We start from the raw sequence: 17,668 nt of genomic DNA, 5'->3' as shown, positions 1-17,668 counted from the left end.
ACAGCTGCTAGATAGTCACAGAAATCAGTAGGTTTGAGAAGCCTTCTGGTCTCAGCTTGTGAAAGCCGATTAGGGTTGTAATTGAAAAAGAGAGGACAAGTTTTTGAGTGGAATTCACCATAAACTTCCTATCTGCTGGTACGTGTACAGACACGCGCACACGTGCACACATTTCCTTTCTTATTTGATTATCACACAATCCTATTAGATATCTACTGCCCTGTCCCATTTTATCCATGAGGAAGCCTAAGGCCCAGAGAGACTAAGAGACCTGTTTAAATTTACTCAGCTAGAAAGCGCAGAGATGGAGTGACTTGCTGTTGTCTTTAGGATTTCTTAGAAGTTCTTTGCAAGTGAGAAGAGAACTGGTGATGGATTTAAAGAATGTTACAATCTGTTTGTAATTGACCAGGAACTTGAGTCTCTAGTTTCAGTGGATGAAGAATGTTCTTCAATAGGCTTCTTAGGATGAGAGAGAGAGGAAAATGTGGATTTTGCTTTTGTGACAGATACGGAATTTAGTGAATCATAGTCTATAAATGTTATAGGAAGTCTGCATATTTTGACCCACTCTAAAAGGTGAGAGACTAAATGAGAATCCCTATTTATTATAGAAATTATTTTTCCTATGTAAGACATACCAGGAAAAAACTAGCATTTCAGAGCCAAGTGGTAGTAGCAGGTTTTCTGGGAAAAAAAAAAAAAGTTTGGTCTGTGATGTGAAAGTAGTTTATGGAGAACTTTCTATTTATATAATAGTAGTTACCATTTATTGTGTGCCTATTAGGTTTGAAGAACCGTGCTAAGTGCCTTGCTTATATATCTTTTAATCCTTATAACAGCCCAGCCTGTCAGGTTGGTAGTGCCGTGTCTGTTTTACAGATGAGGAAGTGATAGTTTAGAGAAATTAAGGAATTTGCCCAAGGTCAAAGAGCTAGAAAGTGAAGAAGCTGAGATTCTAACCTTGTAAGACTTGAAAGCTTTTGCTTTTCATAACTGCTCCACTGCTTCTCGTTTAGCTCTATGACAAAACAAAAACCGATAAAAATCAATGAAGAGCATGGTTAAGTTATTATTGTTAGCCATAAAATGGCTTCAATTACCCATGCCTTAGTCCTGGCAGTTCTATTTATAAATGAGTCTGGTTTCAAAAGTTATGATTTTTATTTTAAAATTTAGAAATAATGTTATAATACAGGTTAGTTTTCTCCATTTGCTTATTTTATCAGAAAGTCAATTGTAACCCATAAATAATTTGAACTAAGTAGTGTTGCACCAAATCATGGGTGTTTGTGGCTTGATCTAAGAACCCAAACACCACTTCAATGTTTCTATAAGAAAATTAGAGTGCAGAGCCCACTTCTTCACTCTCCCTGTCTTAGTCATGTTACCCCTGAGGCTAGAATGACACACTTCAGCACACATTAGTACTCCAAAAAGAAGGGATTAAATAGTTGAAGTGATTTTTGACCTCTGTAGCTTTAGGGAAATTCCTGGCTGTTCTGCAGTTATTAGTATGGGCCAAGCAATCATTTCAGGCCATCATACATTTTATTCTTAATTACTCAACACATTAATTTTGCCCACCAGTTTAATCTAGCCTAACTTTTGCTATTAGACTTAAACTCTATTTCTGTTGGGTCACCCCTCTGTTGTTGGGTCACCCCTCTGGCTCAAAATCACCCTGTTCCCAAGTCTGAGGTTCTCTTTACCTTCGAGGCTTTCCATCATCTAACCCTGGGGCTGGCAAACTTTTTTTGTAAAGAGCCAGAGAATAAATATTTTAGGCCTACAGTCGTTTATTTATTTTTAAACCTTTTAAAAATGTAAAAAGTGTTGTGAGCTCTGGGCCATATAGAAACAGGCCCAGGAACATGGGCATTGGCTCACCGTTTGTAGAACCCCATTTGTCTTTCTGGTCATGTTTTCTATCAACTCTTCAAAACATAGCCTCCGTTTAAATCAGGATGGTCTCCTTTTATAGTGCCTCTCCAGGCACAAGCTCAGCCTCCGTTCCCTGCCTGCTCTTCCCTCATTGTTCCTCTTTCCTCCTTATCTTCCACATACTTATTCTCTAAGGTCTAGTCCATATCTTCTGTGGAACTAATTCTCATTTCTTTTTCTTTTTATTAACTTGCTTGCCCCATATGTTAACTTTCTTTAATTGAGAACATGTTTGCCCATAGTAGCTTGCTGTAAACTGTAGGAATAAAGAGTTTCACATTTTCCTTCAAACTGTACTATGGAGAATGCCTGAAGTTACTTTCCCTTTTCACAAGTCAGTGTTCCTTCTATTTGGCATCCTATTCCCCTCCTGCAAAACTGAATTTTAGAACTGGAAGCTTGTAGTTGAGATAATCATGAGTCATCCCTTTGTTTTACACAGGAGAAGGAACTTTAAATGACTTTTCCAAAGTCACACCACTATTTAGCACCACAGCTCCTTTTTTACTTTGTGATGTAAGTCATTTTTGTTTAAGTTTCTTCCTCTATGAAATGGGGATGATGAGGATTAAATAAATTATACGTGCTTAAGTCAATGCCTGGAATGTAGTAAATGCTCAGTAACTTCTTTATGTTAATACTAGCATGTTTGGAAAGCAGTAAAAACTGCATGAGTAAAGTAAAGGCTGTAAAAGTGCCTTTTGTTGTGCTTTGGGTAGTGTTTTATGAGTAGATACAGTTAAGCATTTCATTTCATTGAGCTTGTGTGTATATAACTTTATTGATGTTAATTAATTAGTTAAAAATTTGAAGTTGTCAGACTGGGTCATTTAAAAGATGAACAAAGCATCTCTGCATCCAAGTTACCCAGTGTGGTAGGGAAGGCAGTGTAAACTGGTAGCACTGAGGAAGAAGTGAGTGACTGTTTTGGGTGGGTGGTGAAGAAAAAAACTTTTTAAAAGGGTTGAGATGGATCTTGAATGATAAACAGTTTTTAGTGAGGCCATGGAAGAGAAGAGGAAGTTACAGGTAGGGGAAAGTTTGTGCTAAAGCACAGATATGCTGTAAACACAGTGTGTGTAGAAAAATTTGGTTCCAGGAGTATGATGGAAGATTTAGAGGACGTACTTAACTGGAAACAGGGAGACAGATTTGGAAGCCCTTGCAGAGGAGAAATGAAGTGAGCTTGAAATAAATACTAATGAGAATTTTTTTAGTAGAAAATTTCAGCATGCATAAAAATAGAATTGTGTAATGAGCATTGACTGACTGGATATATATCACTCAGCTTCAGCAGGTATCAGTAAGTGGCTCTTCTTGTTTCACCTATACTCTTTTCTTCCCTGTTATCATTTTTCTTTTGAAGGGGATTAAAGTTGTTTTAAGGCCCCAGGAAAGATTAATGACCATTGGTTGAAACCACTGGGAAAGATACACTGGAGCTCACTCTAAGGAGCATTCTTAGTCAGAGGGCATGAATGCTTGGGAAGGTAGGTAGTGCCTGTTACTGGAGAAGCTCAAGGAGAGGACTGGAATTGGATTGTTCAGTATGGTGGCTGTTATCCACATATGACTATTTAACTTTACAATTAAGTTAAATAAAATGAAAAATAGTTGAAAGTTTCTCAGTCACCCTAGCCATATGTCAAGTGCTCAGCTGTAACATGTGCCTAATGGTTACCATATTGGGCAGCAGGGATAGAGAACTTTTTTAAAATCATCATGAATGCAGAAAGTTCTCTTGGACACCACTGGACTTGAGTCCCTAGATTCCTTCTTATCTGAGTTGTGGGGGGCTTTTGGTGTGTCTAGGTCATATCTAATTGTGCATAGCTTTGTGGCCAAGTTGCATATCCCCTCTTCTAAGTAAAATTTCACGTGAAGAGATTAAAAAAAAAAAAAGTTTTAGTGTGTGCTGGGAAATAATTGTATTAGCTAACATTAAGCGTTAAGTTAATAATGTGCCAGGCTGCTATAGGAGTGTCATTTAATTTTCACAGGCATATGAGGTTTTTTTTTTTTTTGAAAAGGTACTGTTTTTACCACTTTTTCATAGAAGTTGACAGTGAGACACAAAGTTATAAGTCATAAGGTTAAGGTTACAGAGCTGGGAAGTGATAGGTCTAGAATTTGGACCCAGACAGTTTGTAGAGAATTGAAATTAGTTCCTGTGGGATGGTAGTTGTTTTGAAACATTGATTCTAAATGATTATATGACTGGATCAATCTGGCACTTGTTCTGTGTGAATTTACAGTTGTCATCCCACCTGTTTGCTTAAAAAAAAACAACAAAAACTAGCTTTACTATGTTTGGGTTGTCATGGCCGCTCCCTACCACCACCTTGTTTGACTCATCTTCTTTTCAGTTAGGAAATAGTTATTCAGTAAGTATTAGTTATAGAATTTCCCTTTCTAATAAAAAACCTGAAATGGGAAGAACAAAGTGACTCATCTAAATTTAATCATAAGAGTTGGAGTTAGATTTCTTGTTTTAAGTTAATTGTCCTTTCTCTTGACAGCTGTAGTTTTTTGGTACTATAATAAGAAATTGAATTAGTCAGTACTTGTCACGATTCACATAAGCTATACTATGTATTTTATTTATCCAGCAGTTTAAAGTACCTACTGTATACTTGGCTCTGTTCTTAAGCACATTGATGAATGAGACAAGTGTTTGCTCTCATGGATATTCTGGGGGTGGAGAGTAGACAGAGACACAAAATAGATGAGTACATAATAAAATTTCAGATATTAAGTACCATGATATACTAAATATTACTGAAATACTAAAATGGTGATACAATAGTGGTTGGGGAGCTATTTTTGTTGGGGTGGCCAGGGCAAGCCTTTCTGAGGAGGTGACATTTGAGATGTAAATAATCAGAAGCAGTTGTCCATGTGAATCTCTGGGGGACGAACATTTATTACAACTTCAGTGGAAGGGGGTTGGAGCTACATAGTATTTTTACTACGCCAAAGAATATTAGTCACATCTCCACAACTAGTCTGGTTCTATGAAGTACTCTCAAAATCTAGATCAATGAAATACTTTGATTGTGTAATCCATTACCCAGCCTGTTGAAATAATTGTGGAAACTGGTGAATGATATATATAGGTACAGTGTTGAAAAGTGGTGATGAATGAGCAGAATGGTGAAAAAATGAAGTAAAAAGTTCTATAATTTTATGATGGCATACCAGTAGAAATCTCATGGCTTTGTTTAGTTTTTACCAGAATTTTGAAACCATAAAGGAAGGGAATTCTTAGATTATTCAATATGTTTCAGTTATTAGGATGTTGCTCTTGGGTTGTTGGCATGTATTTTTTTTTAATTTTGGTATCATTAATTAATCTACAATAAAGAAGTTTGCATGTATTTTCACTTGTTGATTCAAGCGGTAAATGAAACAGATAAATACATATGAAAATATGCATTTTTAACTTTCTGTCCTAGACCTAACCTCTGAAGTGTAAGCTGTCTGAGGTCAAGTCTTTGTTCATCTTGCTTATTCAAATATTTGTTAAATTAAGGTTTAAAAAAACTATAATTTTTGAGTACTTCCTCTTTGTCAGACTTTTTTAATTTTACAACTTTAATAAAGTATAATTGACATACAATAAACTCCACATTTTAAAGTACATAACAAGTTTTGACCAAATCAGTGTATCTTTTGTATATTATATTTGATCCTCAGCCCTGTGACCTTTCTTATTATTTCCATTTTACAGATAAGTAAATAAGGGGCCAGACAAGTTAAGTAACCCTTCTGGGGTCACCGTAAGTGGATGAGCCTGGATTTCAAACAGTTGTCTGAAAAGCAATAAAGAGGAGCCCTTTGGGTTTTAGTATGCCCTGTTTTTAAGCACCGTGTTGGAGGTGTACTGCTTTGGGTTTCCTTGGGGTGGGAATCTCTGTAATTTATTCAGAGTCATCCTCATATTGATTTCTTTTGTTGGTGGTGTATTGATGTGGTCCTTTGCAATAAAAAAGTTTTTAGTTTTTATCAAGTCCCAGTTGTCTTTTTTCTTTTCCTTTATCTGTTTTTTTAGTGTCATATCTAAAAATCCATTGCAATATCCAAGGTTTTTGAAGACATACTATTTTTTTTCCCCTTAGAGTTTTATAGTTTTATTTTCTATATTTAGGTCTTTGATCCATTTTGAGTGATTTTTTTATATAATATAAGGCAGGTGTCCAACTACATCTACATGTGGCTGTCCAGTTGTCCCAGCACTATTTGTTGAAAAGACTATGGTTTCCTCATTGAATTGTTCTGACACTCTCCTCAAAAATCAATTGACCATAAATGTAAGAGTTTATTTCTGAACTACCAAAGCTATTTCATTGATCTATTTATCTTTCTTTATGCCAACTCTTGATTACTGTAGCCTTCCTGGATTATTTTGAAGCAGTTCCTGGTATCAAGTCATTTCTTCTCTAAATATTTCAGTATAAATCTCTAAGAGAACGGATGTTTCAAACATACCATTATCATGTGTGAAAAATTAACATTAATTCCCTAGTACTACTTAATGTCCATTCTGGTCAAATTTTTCCACTTGTCTTTTGAAAAAAGAATCAGCTTTCCTAACATGTAATTTATATTGAATTCACCAATTTTAAGTGTATAACATGAGTTTTAACATCAGGTTTATTTAGTTATATTTAACATACCATAAAATTCAAACTTTTTTAGGTGTATGTTTTAGGGATTTCTTTGGATCTGCCTTTAGTTTGGTGATCGGCAGGTTTTTTGAGGTATAATTTACATGCAGTACTCTGATCCTATTTAGTGTACAGTTCTTTGAGTTTTGACAAATATAGTCATAATCACTACCACAGTTAAGATACTAAAGTTCCCTCTCCCTTCATCCTTAGCCCCTATCAGTCATTTATCTGACTTTTATATCTAGATTTGCCTTTCTAGAATGTCCTATAACTGAACTCATGGGTTATTGAGCTTTTTGTGTCCAGCTTCTTTCACTTAGCACAATGCTTTTAAAATTCATCCCTATATATGTAGCATGTATCAGTAACTTTGTAACTTACTACTGTTAATTCCATTGTTAAGGGTGTATTATCACAGTTTATATTCATGCGTTAGGTTATTGACTATTATGAATGAGCCAGCTCTGAACATTCACATTCATTGTTTTTGGATAATTACTTAGGAGTGGGATTGGTAGGTTGTTATGTTTAACTTTTTTAAATACTGCCAAACTCTTCTACAAAATATACCAAATTCTGTTCTCACCAGCAGTGTATGAGAGTTTCAGCTGTTCAGCATCCTCAGTAGCAGTTGGTATTGTTAGTCTTTAATTTTACCCAGTAAATCTTTTGGTTAAATGCCTGTGCTAGCTTTTATTGGCTGTTTATCTTACTAAGTTGTATCAGTTATCTGTATATTTTGGATATACATCCGTTATAAGACATATATTTTGTAAATATTTCCCCAACTGTGAATTAACTTTCATTTTCTTAACAGTGTCTTTAAAAGAACAGAATATTTAAAAATTAGATGAAGTCTAATTGATCAATTTTTTGCTTGTATGGTTTGTGTGTTTTGTCCTGTCTGAAACCTTTGTCTAACTCAGAGTCATAAAGATTTTCTTTTAAAAGTTTTATTTAAATTTATGATTAGGTGGTCATTGATCCATTTTGAGTTAACCTTGCTAAGCTCTCTTACTTCTGGTAGCTTTTTTATAGATTCTCCTAGGATTTTCTGTATAAATGATCATGTTGTCTTTGACTAAAGACAGTTTCCTTCTTCCGTCCAATCTTTATGCCTTTTACTTCTTTTTCTTGCCTTACTGCACAAGCTAGAACCTCCATTTCTAGTGTCTCATCATTTTTCTTTTACAGTTCTAATCTGGATTCACATGAGGTTCACAAGTTGTTAAGATATGTTTCAAGTGTATTTTTATCTAAGGTTTACCCTTCATCATTTTATGCTAGGAGCTTTTGATTCAATGATTAGTACAAAGTCCCTGCCTTTGCAGAACTTGCCATAGTATTGTCTTCAAATTTGCATTACTGAAATACCTTGGTTTTTCAATAAGTGGGCCAGCCTCAGTTGAATTCCATTGTAAAGCTTTAAAATCATTAAATGAGAATAAGAGTACTTTCATGACATTTCTTAATTATGTGTACTTTAAACTTTCATAATAAGTACTTAATGCGGTCAAGAAGTTTCTTTTAGAAGTATCGGTTCATGTAAAACAGCAATAGACTTTAATTTTTCATTGCGCTTAGTGACATTGCAACCATGTTTTTTTTAGTGCAGAGGTTGGCAAACTCTTCTTGTATTGACCCAGAGAGTAAACATTTTAAGCTTAAGGGCCATGACTTTTCTGTTGCATATTCTTGGCTTTTTTTTCCTTCTTTTTATAGCCCTTTAAGAACTTTTAAAAACCATACTTAAGCTCAGATGCCAGATGAAAACATGTCGTGGACTGTAGTTTGCTGTACCTTGGTTTAGAGAATGATTACTTTGAAAGCTTTCATTCCCATTTTTTTCTTTGCCCTGCTGTTTCTGAGCTTATTAATTCGTTAAATATTAAGTATAGATCATATGTGAGGCATAGTTTCTGTACTGATTTTGGTAGATGGTACGAGTGTGGATAAGATACTGTCTGCCAATCTTGGTTGTTCAGGTTTCATTTCATCCGAGAGCTTCTGGTCAAGGCATGAATGGTTGTTAAAATCCAGGAGTTTCTTTGGCTGCATAAGTATGCCTTCTGGGGCTGTTTCTGGCCTCCTAATTTTCACAAAGGCACTGGCTGCTGATCACATTGTTTCCTCTAATAAGGGACTGACTCCCTGGAGATGATATAATTTTCTGATTTCAGAAAAATACCATGTGGTCAGGAATGGCCCTGAGTAGTGGGCATATGCTAGATTGGCCAATAGCTTTAATAAAGGCAAATTATGCTAAATTCCAGTCTAAGGAGTTGAAGAGAGTACCGTGTATTTGACTGGGATGGCATAATCTAAGAAGGCTTCTTGAAAAGGTGGTATTTGAGTTTCAAGGGTGGATAGGATTGAATTTTTTATTACAGAACATTCAAGACATTACGGACAATAAAGTAGATGGTAATAAATCACAGTTCCTAATTTTTAAAAAATGTTATTTATAAATAATTTTAGGTTTATAGAGAAGAGCAGCAGTAGTACACAGCTATATCCTTCACCTATATTCATCAAGTAACATTTCACTACATTTGCTTTCATTTTCTATTGTTAAAATTAATAAACAAACAATTTAATAAAAAGGTAAGATTATTTTATTAAACATATGAGAGACATGGTGCCCCTTAGTCCTAAATACTTCAGAGTATATTTACTCATAACAAGGACATTTAATTACAGAATCACAGTGTAACTATCAAAATAAGGAATCTAATATTATGCCAAACTGTTCAATCTATAGACCTTACTCAAATTTCACCACTTGTTCTTACAGAAAAAAAAGTTTTAATCCAAGAACTAATCCAGGATGTGTTACATTCAATTGTCATGACTTCTTGGTCTCCTTTAATCTTTTGTCTTTTATGATTTGACACTTTTGAAGACTGCAGGTTAGTTATTTTGTAGAATGCCCCTCAACTGGGGTTTGTCTGGTGTTTCCCTATGATTACTGTCAGATTATGTATTTGGGGCAAGAATACTATAGAAGTGATGCATGTGTTCTCACTGTATGATTTTAAGAGGTGCATGATGTACATTTGCCCATTGCTGGTACTGTTAACTTTGATCACTTGACTAGGTGGGTGTCTGCCAGGTTCCTTTACTACAAGTTTATTTTTCACTTTGTTATTAATATCTTGTGGGGAGTTACTTTGTGACTGTATAAATATACTGTTTCTATTTTTTTTCTATTAGATTGGGCATTCATTGGTGATTTTTCCCTGAAACAGTTATTACTACGGTAGTTGCTAAATGGTAACGTTCTAATAGAACTTTCCTTCTTCTACATTTATTACTTGGAATGCAGTTGTCAGGTTGATAGTGTGACAAGGAGGAAAATGAGATAAGCTCTCTAGGGAAGGGACAGGACCCTGGGTCAGGATGACACAGATACTCCTGTGAGTAGTTCATCTTCAGTAGCCCAGGATCTGTGTGAAAGGGCACAGAGTCAGGTGGAATGCCTGTTTCTTCCTGATGGGTTGACCCTTTCTCTTTATAAAATGTCCCTCTATTTCCAGTAACATGTTTTAAAATCTGCTTTGTCTGGTAATAGTACAGTGCGTCAGCTTTCTTGTGTATGCTGTTTGTACAATGCATCCTTTTCTGTCCTTCCACTGTAAGTCTGTCTGTGTCTTTGAATCTCAAGTGGCTCTTAGGGTAGAGCTTGAATTTGCTTTTTCATTCTGGTAAGCCTGTATCTACAGTGATTCTACCAATCTCTACCAAATGACCACAACCTCTACTGTTTTGAGAGCATCCTTAGGCATGAACTTGTCTACACACTGTTGCAAAATGAAGTTACTTTGGGAAGAGAAATCTGAGCTTATCTGTTTTGTTTTTGTTTTTTTATTGTGGTAAAAAATACATGACATAAAGGTTACTGTTTTAACCAATTTTAAGTACAGTGGCATCAAGTACATCCTCATTGTGCTACCATCACGTCTGTTGAGTTCAGAATATTGTCACTCCAAAAAGAAGTCCTGTATCTGTTGAGCACTTACTCCTTATTTCAACCATACTCCAGCCTCTGGCATCCACCATTCTACTTTCTGTATATATGGATTTGACTACACCTCCTGTAAGTAGAATCATATAGTAGTTGTTCCTTTGTGAAAGCTTATTTCACTTGGCATGTCTTCGGGGTTTATACATGTTGTAGCAGAGCTTCACTTTGTTTTTAAGGCTGAATAATGTCCCACTGGATGGATGTACTACATTGTGTTTATCCATTAACAGTGGACATACAGGGTTTTTTTCTCTTGACAATTTTAAGTAACACTGCTATGAACATTGGTGTCCAGATATCTGTTCACATCATTGCTTTCAGTTATTTTGGGTATATATTCAGAAATTGAATTGGGATGGTATCTGCTAGGATCATGTGGCAGTTCTATGTTAATATTTTGTGGAACTGCCGTACTCTTTTCCACAACAGCTGCACCTTTTACACTCTCACAAGCAGTGCACAAAGGGTTCCTTCCAGTTCTTCCAGATTTTGTCAACACTTGTTATTTTCTGGGTTTTGTTTGTCTTTTGATAATAGCCATCATAGTGGTAGCTCATTGTAGTTTTGATTTGCATTTTCCTAATGACTACTGAGTGAGATTGAGCATCTTTTCATGTACTTACTGGCCAACTGTATTTGGAGAAATGTCTGTTCAATGTCTATTTGCCCATTTTGAATTGGGCATTTTGAATATGGTGTAAGGTAAGGGTTCAGCTTCATTCTTCTGCATGTGGATATTCAGTTTTTTCAGTTTCATTTGTTGAAAAGACTGCCCTTTCCCCACTGCATGATCTTTACCCCCTTGTTAAAAATCAGTTGCCCCATATATGTGAGGTTTATTTTTGGGTTCTCTCTTCCATTGGTTTTTATGTTTGTTCTTTTGCCAGAACCACAGTTTTGACTATATGCTTTTTACAGTAAGTTTTGAAGCCACACTTTGCTTTTAATTTATGTGTATCTTTAAATTTATAATAATTTTGCTTCCCTCCACATGCCATTTACTTGTTGAAGAAACTGTCATTTGTTCTATTGAATTTTTCACTTTCTGGATTTAACTGATTTCTAACCTCATGGTATCAGTTAATATATTCTTCTGCCCTGGGTTTCCTATAAACTGGTAGATCTGTAAACTGGATTAAATCCAGACCCTGATTGCATTATATCAGAAGGCACTTTTTTTTTCTTTTGGTTTAGGGGAAATTGTAAAACAGAATGATAAAGTGAACCCCTGCACAGCTATCACCTAGCTTCAGCCATTACCAATTCATGTCAGTCTTGTTGCATTTATAATCACAATCTATTTATTCCCTCCTGCATTATTTTGAAGCAATATAAACTATTTTTGGAAATTTAAAAAATATTTTGGCATTTTCAGTCACACTTTAATCTCATGTTTAATAACTTTTGAAAGTTTAGAATCCTGGGGATTGTTAAATCTGGTCAATCTAGTCACGGGGAAGGCAGTATAGCACAGAGAAGACAAATAGTGATTCTTTAACATCTTACTACACTGATGGACAGTGACTGCAATGGGGCATAGGGGCAGACTTCATAATATGGGTGAATGTAGTAACCACAACGTTGCTCATGTGAAATCTTGATAAGATTGTGTATCAATGATACCTTAATAAAAAAAAAGAACAAATGCTGCAGCAGCTCAAAAAGTAGCAACAGAAGCAAAGGCAATAATGGCAAAGGGACTGTTTAACAACCGTAAGGGACCAAGATATGTGGCCTTGGGCATAAAAGAGAAGGAGAGTAAAACCTGAGCACTTTGTATGAAGATTGGAATCTGGAAGATCTGAAACTTCTGTGAAAAGAGAAAAACTCCACCCACTGGATAAGGGAAACAGTAGGAAATTTGCCTTTCTTGAGTCTAAATAGAGAAATATAATTTCTTACAAAAATGTAAATCCAAACCTGGACTACATACAATTATAGCTTAGAAGTTGAACTACTATGTGACTTGGGCATCTTAAGCCATGAATTAACATAAAATCTGGTCCCAGAACACAGCAACTTGCAGAACTCCTGGCAAAGGCAATGAAAAAGCCACCCTGTAGGCATACTTCTGTAACTGAGAGCATGGAAAGTGCCCAGGTGACCGGGAGTCCCTATTTCAGAAAAATTTATAATAAAATATTACTGTGGTCATCATTAGGGCTATTCAAAATATGTTTTCATTCCTGGCAAATGGCAGTATTATAGTTCCTTTCTCCCTTTTGACTGACATGTGCCCATAAAACCTTTAACCAAGTAAATGTGACCAAAAGTATTGCATTTAGGTGTAAGATTTAAGAACAGGTTCGATTTGCCATGTTTTGTTTTATTTCTATTCTTTTTTTATTGAATTGTTGGTATACAATCTTGTATTAGTTTCAAATATACAATATAGTGGTTCAAAAAATCTGATCCATCTAATCATAAGTATATTTAGGACTTTATGCTCTTGGCCTTTTTTGAGATCAGTTTTTGTTACTACATGAAATATTAGGATGCTTTGTTCCAAAATACTAAAGAAAAAATAATAAAAGTAAAGCATATACTACGCTGATGGACAGTGATTGTAAGGGGGTATGTGGTGGGGACTTGATAATGGGAATCTAGTAACCACAATGTTGCTCATGTAATTGTATATTAATGATACCAAAAAAAAAAGTAAAGCATAATCTGAATGGATCCAAAAAGTGAATTTGAGCTTTTGTCAGTTTCAGATAGTGCTGCTATGATATGCTAACATTCCCCCTTGGGTGTTGAACCACCTGTTAGATCAACAGAAATCAGTAGTTTCTACATTCTGTACTACTTAAATACCACTGTGTGTCTTTTGTTATTATCCATGTTGAGTGATTTGTTCTATTAATTAAACTGGATTTTCAAAATAATTGCTCTTAAAACAATAACCGTATTATCAATTTAAAAGCGTTACTTTATGAAAGGACTTTTATTTAAATTATTTTTAATAGTTTTGTGGGGATGCCACATGAGTTTAAGGGCCTTTAATTGGTGGCATTTGTTTAAGGCTTTTAACTGTGGTGTCTCAGCAACCATTTGGATAAGATAATCTTAAGCAAATTGTAGCCATTTGATACATACAGCCTTTTGCTACAGACTGCAAATAAATAGAAAGACCCAATAAATTTAAATGATATTTGAAAAAATGTAGAAATTTGGCTAGGCTTAATTGTGAAGTTTGCTCCTGGTGATGCAATTTCAGAGAGGCAGCATAACCAAGAAATGAAAAGCCTGGACTTTGGATCACCTGGTTCAAATACCAGCACTACTGCTCATGAACTGGATGATTCTGGTCCAGATATTTAACAGCTGAGGTTCAGTTTCCTCACATGTAAAGTAAGGATGATAGATTTGACAGCACTTTTTACTGTAGTGTCTGGTTTATAGTAAGTTCTGTAAATGTTAATTTTTTGGTCATATTCCTTAGGCTTTAGGAATTTCTCTTCCTGTGCTGTGAGGCAAAGAGTTACATAATTAGAATGTTAGGAATGGAAGCAATCTCAGGTGTGGTTTGGTCCAAGACATTATTGTCTAGATAAAAGAAGAAAGGTGACAGAGTTGGAGCCCAAAGTAGTCCTGACCTCAAGAGTTCTCAGATCAGTGCTGCTTCACTGGGAATTGGCACTATTCATACTGCTAGACATTTTGGACCTGCATTGTGCTTCCTTTTGAATGTTTTAAGTTTGTGGCTTAATTTGAGTGTTGTGATTATTTTATTAAAATGAGATTACAGAGTAACTAGGTTTATGAGGAATATAACATTTTACTTAATTAGTGTTTATATTGTTTGATAAGGGACATAATATTTTCCAGGGGAACAAGTCTCTGGGTATGTTATGTTCTATAATTAAATTCACTTGAAAATAGAGTCCACATTACTGGAAATTACTTGATAGCTAACTTTGGTGTACCACATTGTTTGTTTCAGAGGGAAGGGTTTGGCATTGAAAGGCACTTGTTAGGTTGATCCTGATGAAAATTATTATTTAGAAGTAAAAGGGCTTTGAACGATTTGTTTTTAAATACATTTCTGCAGTTGTAGACATGGTACCTGTTTTAGAGGCAAAGGAAAAATATGGAAGGTGACTTGATGTCATTCAAATATGTCACTTAAATCAGTAATAGAATCTGTAGTTTGTTTCTGAGTAGCTTTTTGTAACAGTAATTGGTTACTTTTGAAGAAAAGATTTTTATATTTAGTATTGGTTTCTTCCAGTTGGCTCTTCTAATTTTCACTTCATTTATTTGGTTTTGATCATGTTCTCTTTATTTCCTCCTTTCTGTGTCCCATGATATATACCTCTTTGGGCCTCTGAGCCGGGAAAGCACAGAGAGTGCCATACTATACTTAATAATAGATGATCCCTCCTCACAGATAGCTTATGCTTTATTTGAATGGAATTATAAGTTATTTTAAACTTGAAAATAGTTTCAGCTTGTTTAGCCCGTTGAATTTAATGAATATAATATCTAATCTTTTCAGAGGTCGAAACAGTAGTAAAGGACTGCCTCAGTCTACGGTGAGTAACTTCAATGTTATTTGTTTGGAAAAATTGAGAACTAAAATGTTATTTCTAAACAATAGACCAAAAGCCAAGGCAAAAAAATATTTCCCTTCTCTTGAATTTTATATCTTGGATAACCTTATAGATAATACTGTTTGGTATAAAATTATTAGTTATATGTGTTATTTTCTTATGATGAGTCTATCTATAAAATGTAATTTTATCTATAAATAGTAAATTCATAAAGTCATTTGTTCTTTTATAAATGACCTAAAGAAAATCTAAATGAGTAATTCCTAAAAGATAAGTAGAACACAAGAACTGGACTTTGCAGAGCTCTTTGGGTTTTTTATTTTGAATTAATGTGCTGTCTTCTTCCCTTTCATTTTTCACCCTTGAGGGTCTTCTGGTTTAAATTTCAGAACTTTATCAATGAAATTAAACTGAGCACAAAGGGCAGAAGGTGTAAGTTCCACGATATGAAAGAAAGAAATGAGAAGCTGTGATTAATATTTGAGACTTTGCCTTTATTAGACAGATTTTCTTCTTTAGGATCAGGAAGACATAAATGCTGATGTACTAGGTAATAAAGGAGTGGTGTGGTTGATGAGACCTCTGAGCACTCATTGATTCAGATATGCTGAGAGAAGATGGTCCAAGGGTTTTCTACAAAGCTGCCCCACACTCCACCCCATTTATTTATTATGTTATACTTAACCCTATTTAGCATACAGGTCTGTGAGTTTTGACACACACACTGTGTAACCACAACATAATCAGGTAATAGAACAGTTCATCACCTCCAGAAATCCCTCATGCCTCTTTATAATGAACGCTCTTCCCCATTGCCCAGCATCGATGTCTTCTGTTCTGTGGTTTTGTCTTCCTTCATATATGGAAATTCACTTTTGCTTTTTTTTTTTTTCATATATAGTCAAAACATTGTTACTTGGCATGACTGATTTCATTTTTAAAGCTTCTTTAAGGAAGCAAAAGACTAGTAAAGCAACTCTTCCTGTAATGCATATGTAAGGTATTATAAATCTAAATGAGCATTTTATAACAAAATAAATGTTAGCTTTAATATATATACAAGGATAAATACTGATTGCTGATAATGTTTTTTTCTTAATTTTCCAGATTTCTTTTGATGGAATCTATGCAAATATGAGGATGGTTCATATACTTACATCAGTTGTTGTAAGTTACCAGAGTATTAGAGAGAAACTGCCTTGGGAGTGGAGTAATTTCATATGGTTAAAGTGTGGATGAATGTTTCTCAAAGTAACATTTCTTACATCATATTTAATCACACTGATTTACAAAAAAACCCCAGATTTTTAGAATTCTGTACAAGCTGTTGTAACTCACTATGAAAGTAGTCTTTTTAATCCTGCTTTGTACAAAATAATAGTAGTAGTTGTCTTCAGTGCATTACTTTGTCACTTAATAAAACTGGAGTCAGAAGTACTTCATTATTTAATTTATACTGCAATTTATGAGTAGGCCTTTTGAAGAATTTTGAGAATTCAATGTATTGTTAATGTTTTAAAATTTTGAATTCCTCTGTCAGTGAATACTAAATATGCTGAATGAAGCCTGATGAGCTGTTAACAGTAAAATGAAAACAGTTATCCCCTATGACCGGGCTGCCAGACTTTCTTTGATAAATTAATTGTATGTTTTCAGGGATCCAAATGTGAAGTACAAGTGAAAAACGGAGGTATATATGAAGGAGTTTTTAAAACTTACAGTCCTAAGGTAATTTTTCCTGTTTTCCTTTTTTGTTAAATGTAAAACCCCATGAATTATCAACTACTGTATGTTTATATGGCTTCCTGACAGTGTCTTCTAGTTTCTGATTTAGCAGTTTGTTGTTAGGAAGTGGGTATGTTTGGTACATTTTCATGTTCAGTGCTTTACCTTTAAAGCAGTTTTAAAACCCACTTTGAATGATTTTGCTCTTCAGTTTCAAATACTGATTATTTTATAGACTGGTTTATATAACCAGAAAGACTCTTGCTTTGTGTGCTTAAGATATTTTGGCCCTGTCAAGCCCTGTAGAGTGGAGAGGGATTGGATGGTTCATTGTTTTCCTTTTATTACTGTTGATGTGCTTAAGGAAGACCGTGGTAGCAAGGACTGACTTTTAGAAGATGATTTTTGATTGATGGAATGGATAGTAGATAATATTTCTGAGAAAAAGATATGATTATAGTTATGATGATAAGGTTCTCCTGATAACAGATTATTTTAGCCAAAGGTTTACAAGAAATAGTACCTTGATGGACTGACGAATTCCTGTCAGATTTTATTTTATATAGGTTTTGAATACTTAACCCATGTTTCTAATTCTAGTGTGATTTGGTACTTGATGCTGCACATGAGAAAAGTACAGAATCCAGTTCAGGGCCAACACGTGAAGAAATAATGGAGAGCATTTTGTTCAAATGTTCAGACTTTGTTGTGGTACAGTTTAAAGATATGGACTCCAGTTATGCAAGAAGAGG

At 34.8% G+C, this 17,668-nt stretch overlaps 1 protein-coding gene across 7 annotated transcripts in view; it reads left to right on the top strand.

The window, feature by feature from the left end:
* ATXN2 (ataxin 2) overlaps positions 1-17,668 on the top strand; it is a 148,059-nt gene that overhangs the window by 11,674 nt on the left and 118,717 nt on the right. For all 7 annotated transcript variants that reach the window (XR_012125345.1, XM_073222193.1, XM_037014357.2 and 4 more), the window contains exons 2-5: positions 15,137-15,173; positions 16,299-16,358; positions 16,848-16,919; positions 17,517-17,667. Coding sequence is in view for 6 of the 7 variants with exons in the window: in XM_037014357.2 (XP_036870252.1) it covers positions 15,137-15,173; positions 16,299-16,358; positions 16,848-16,919; positions 17,517-17,667 (320 nt within the window). In the remaining variant the exon portion in view is untranslated. The remainder of the gene's footprint in view (positions 1-15,136; positions 15,174-16,298; positions 16,359-16,847; positions 16,920-17,516; position 17,668) is intronic.

This window comes from Manis javanica, chromosome 15 (assembly GCF_040802235.1).
Source record: "Manis javanica isolate MJ-LG chromosome 15, MJ_LKY, whole genome shotgun sequence".
NCBI classification, from domain to species: domain Eukaryota; kingdom Metazoa; phylum Chordata; class Mammalia; order Pholidota; family Manidae; genus Manis; species Manis javanica.
Note: the sequence above shows the minus strand (reverse complement) of the source record. Positions and strands in the feature narration are given on the sequence as shown.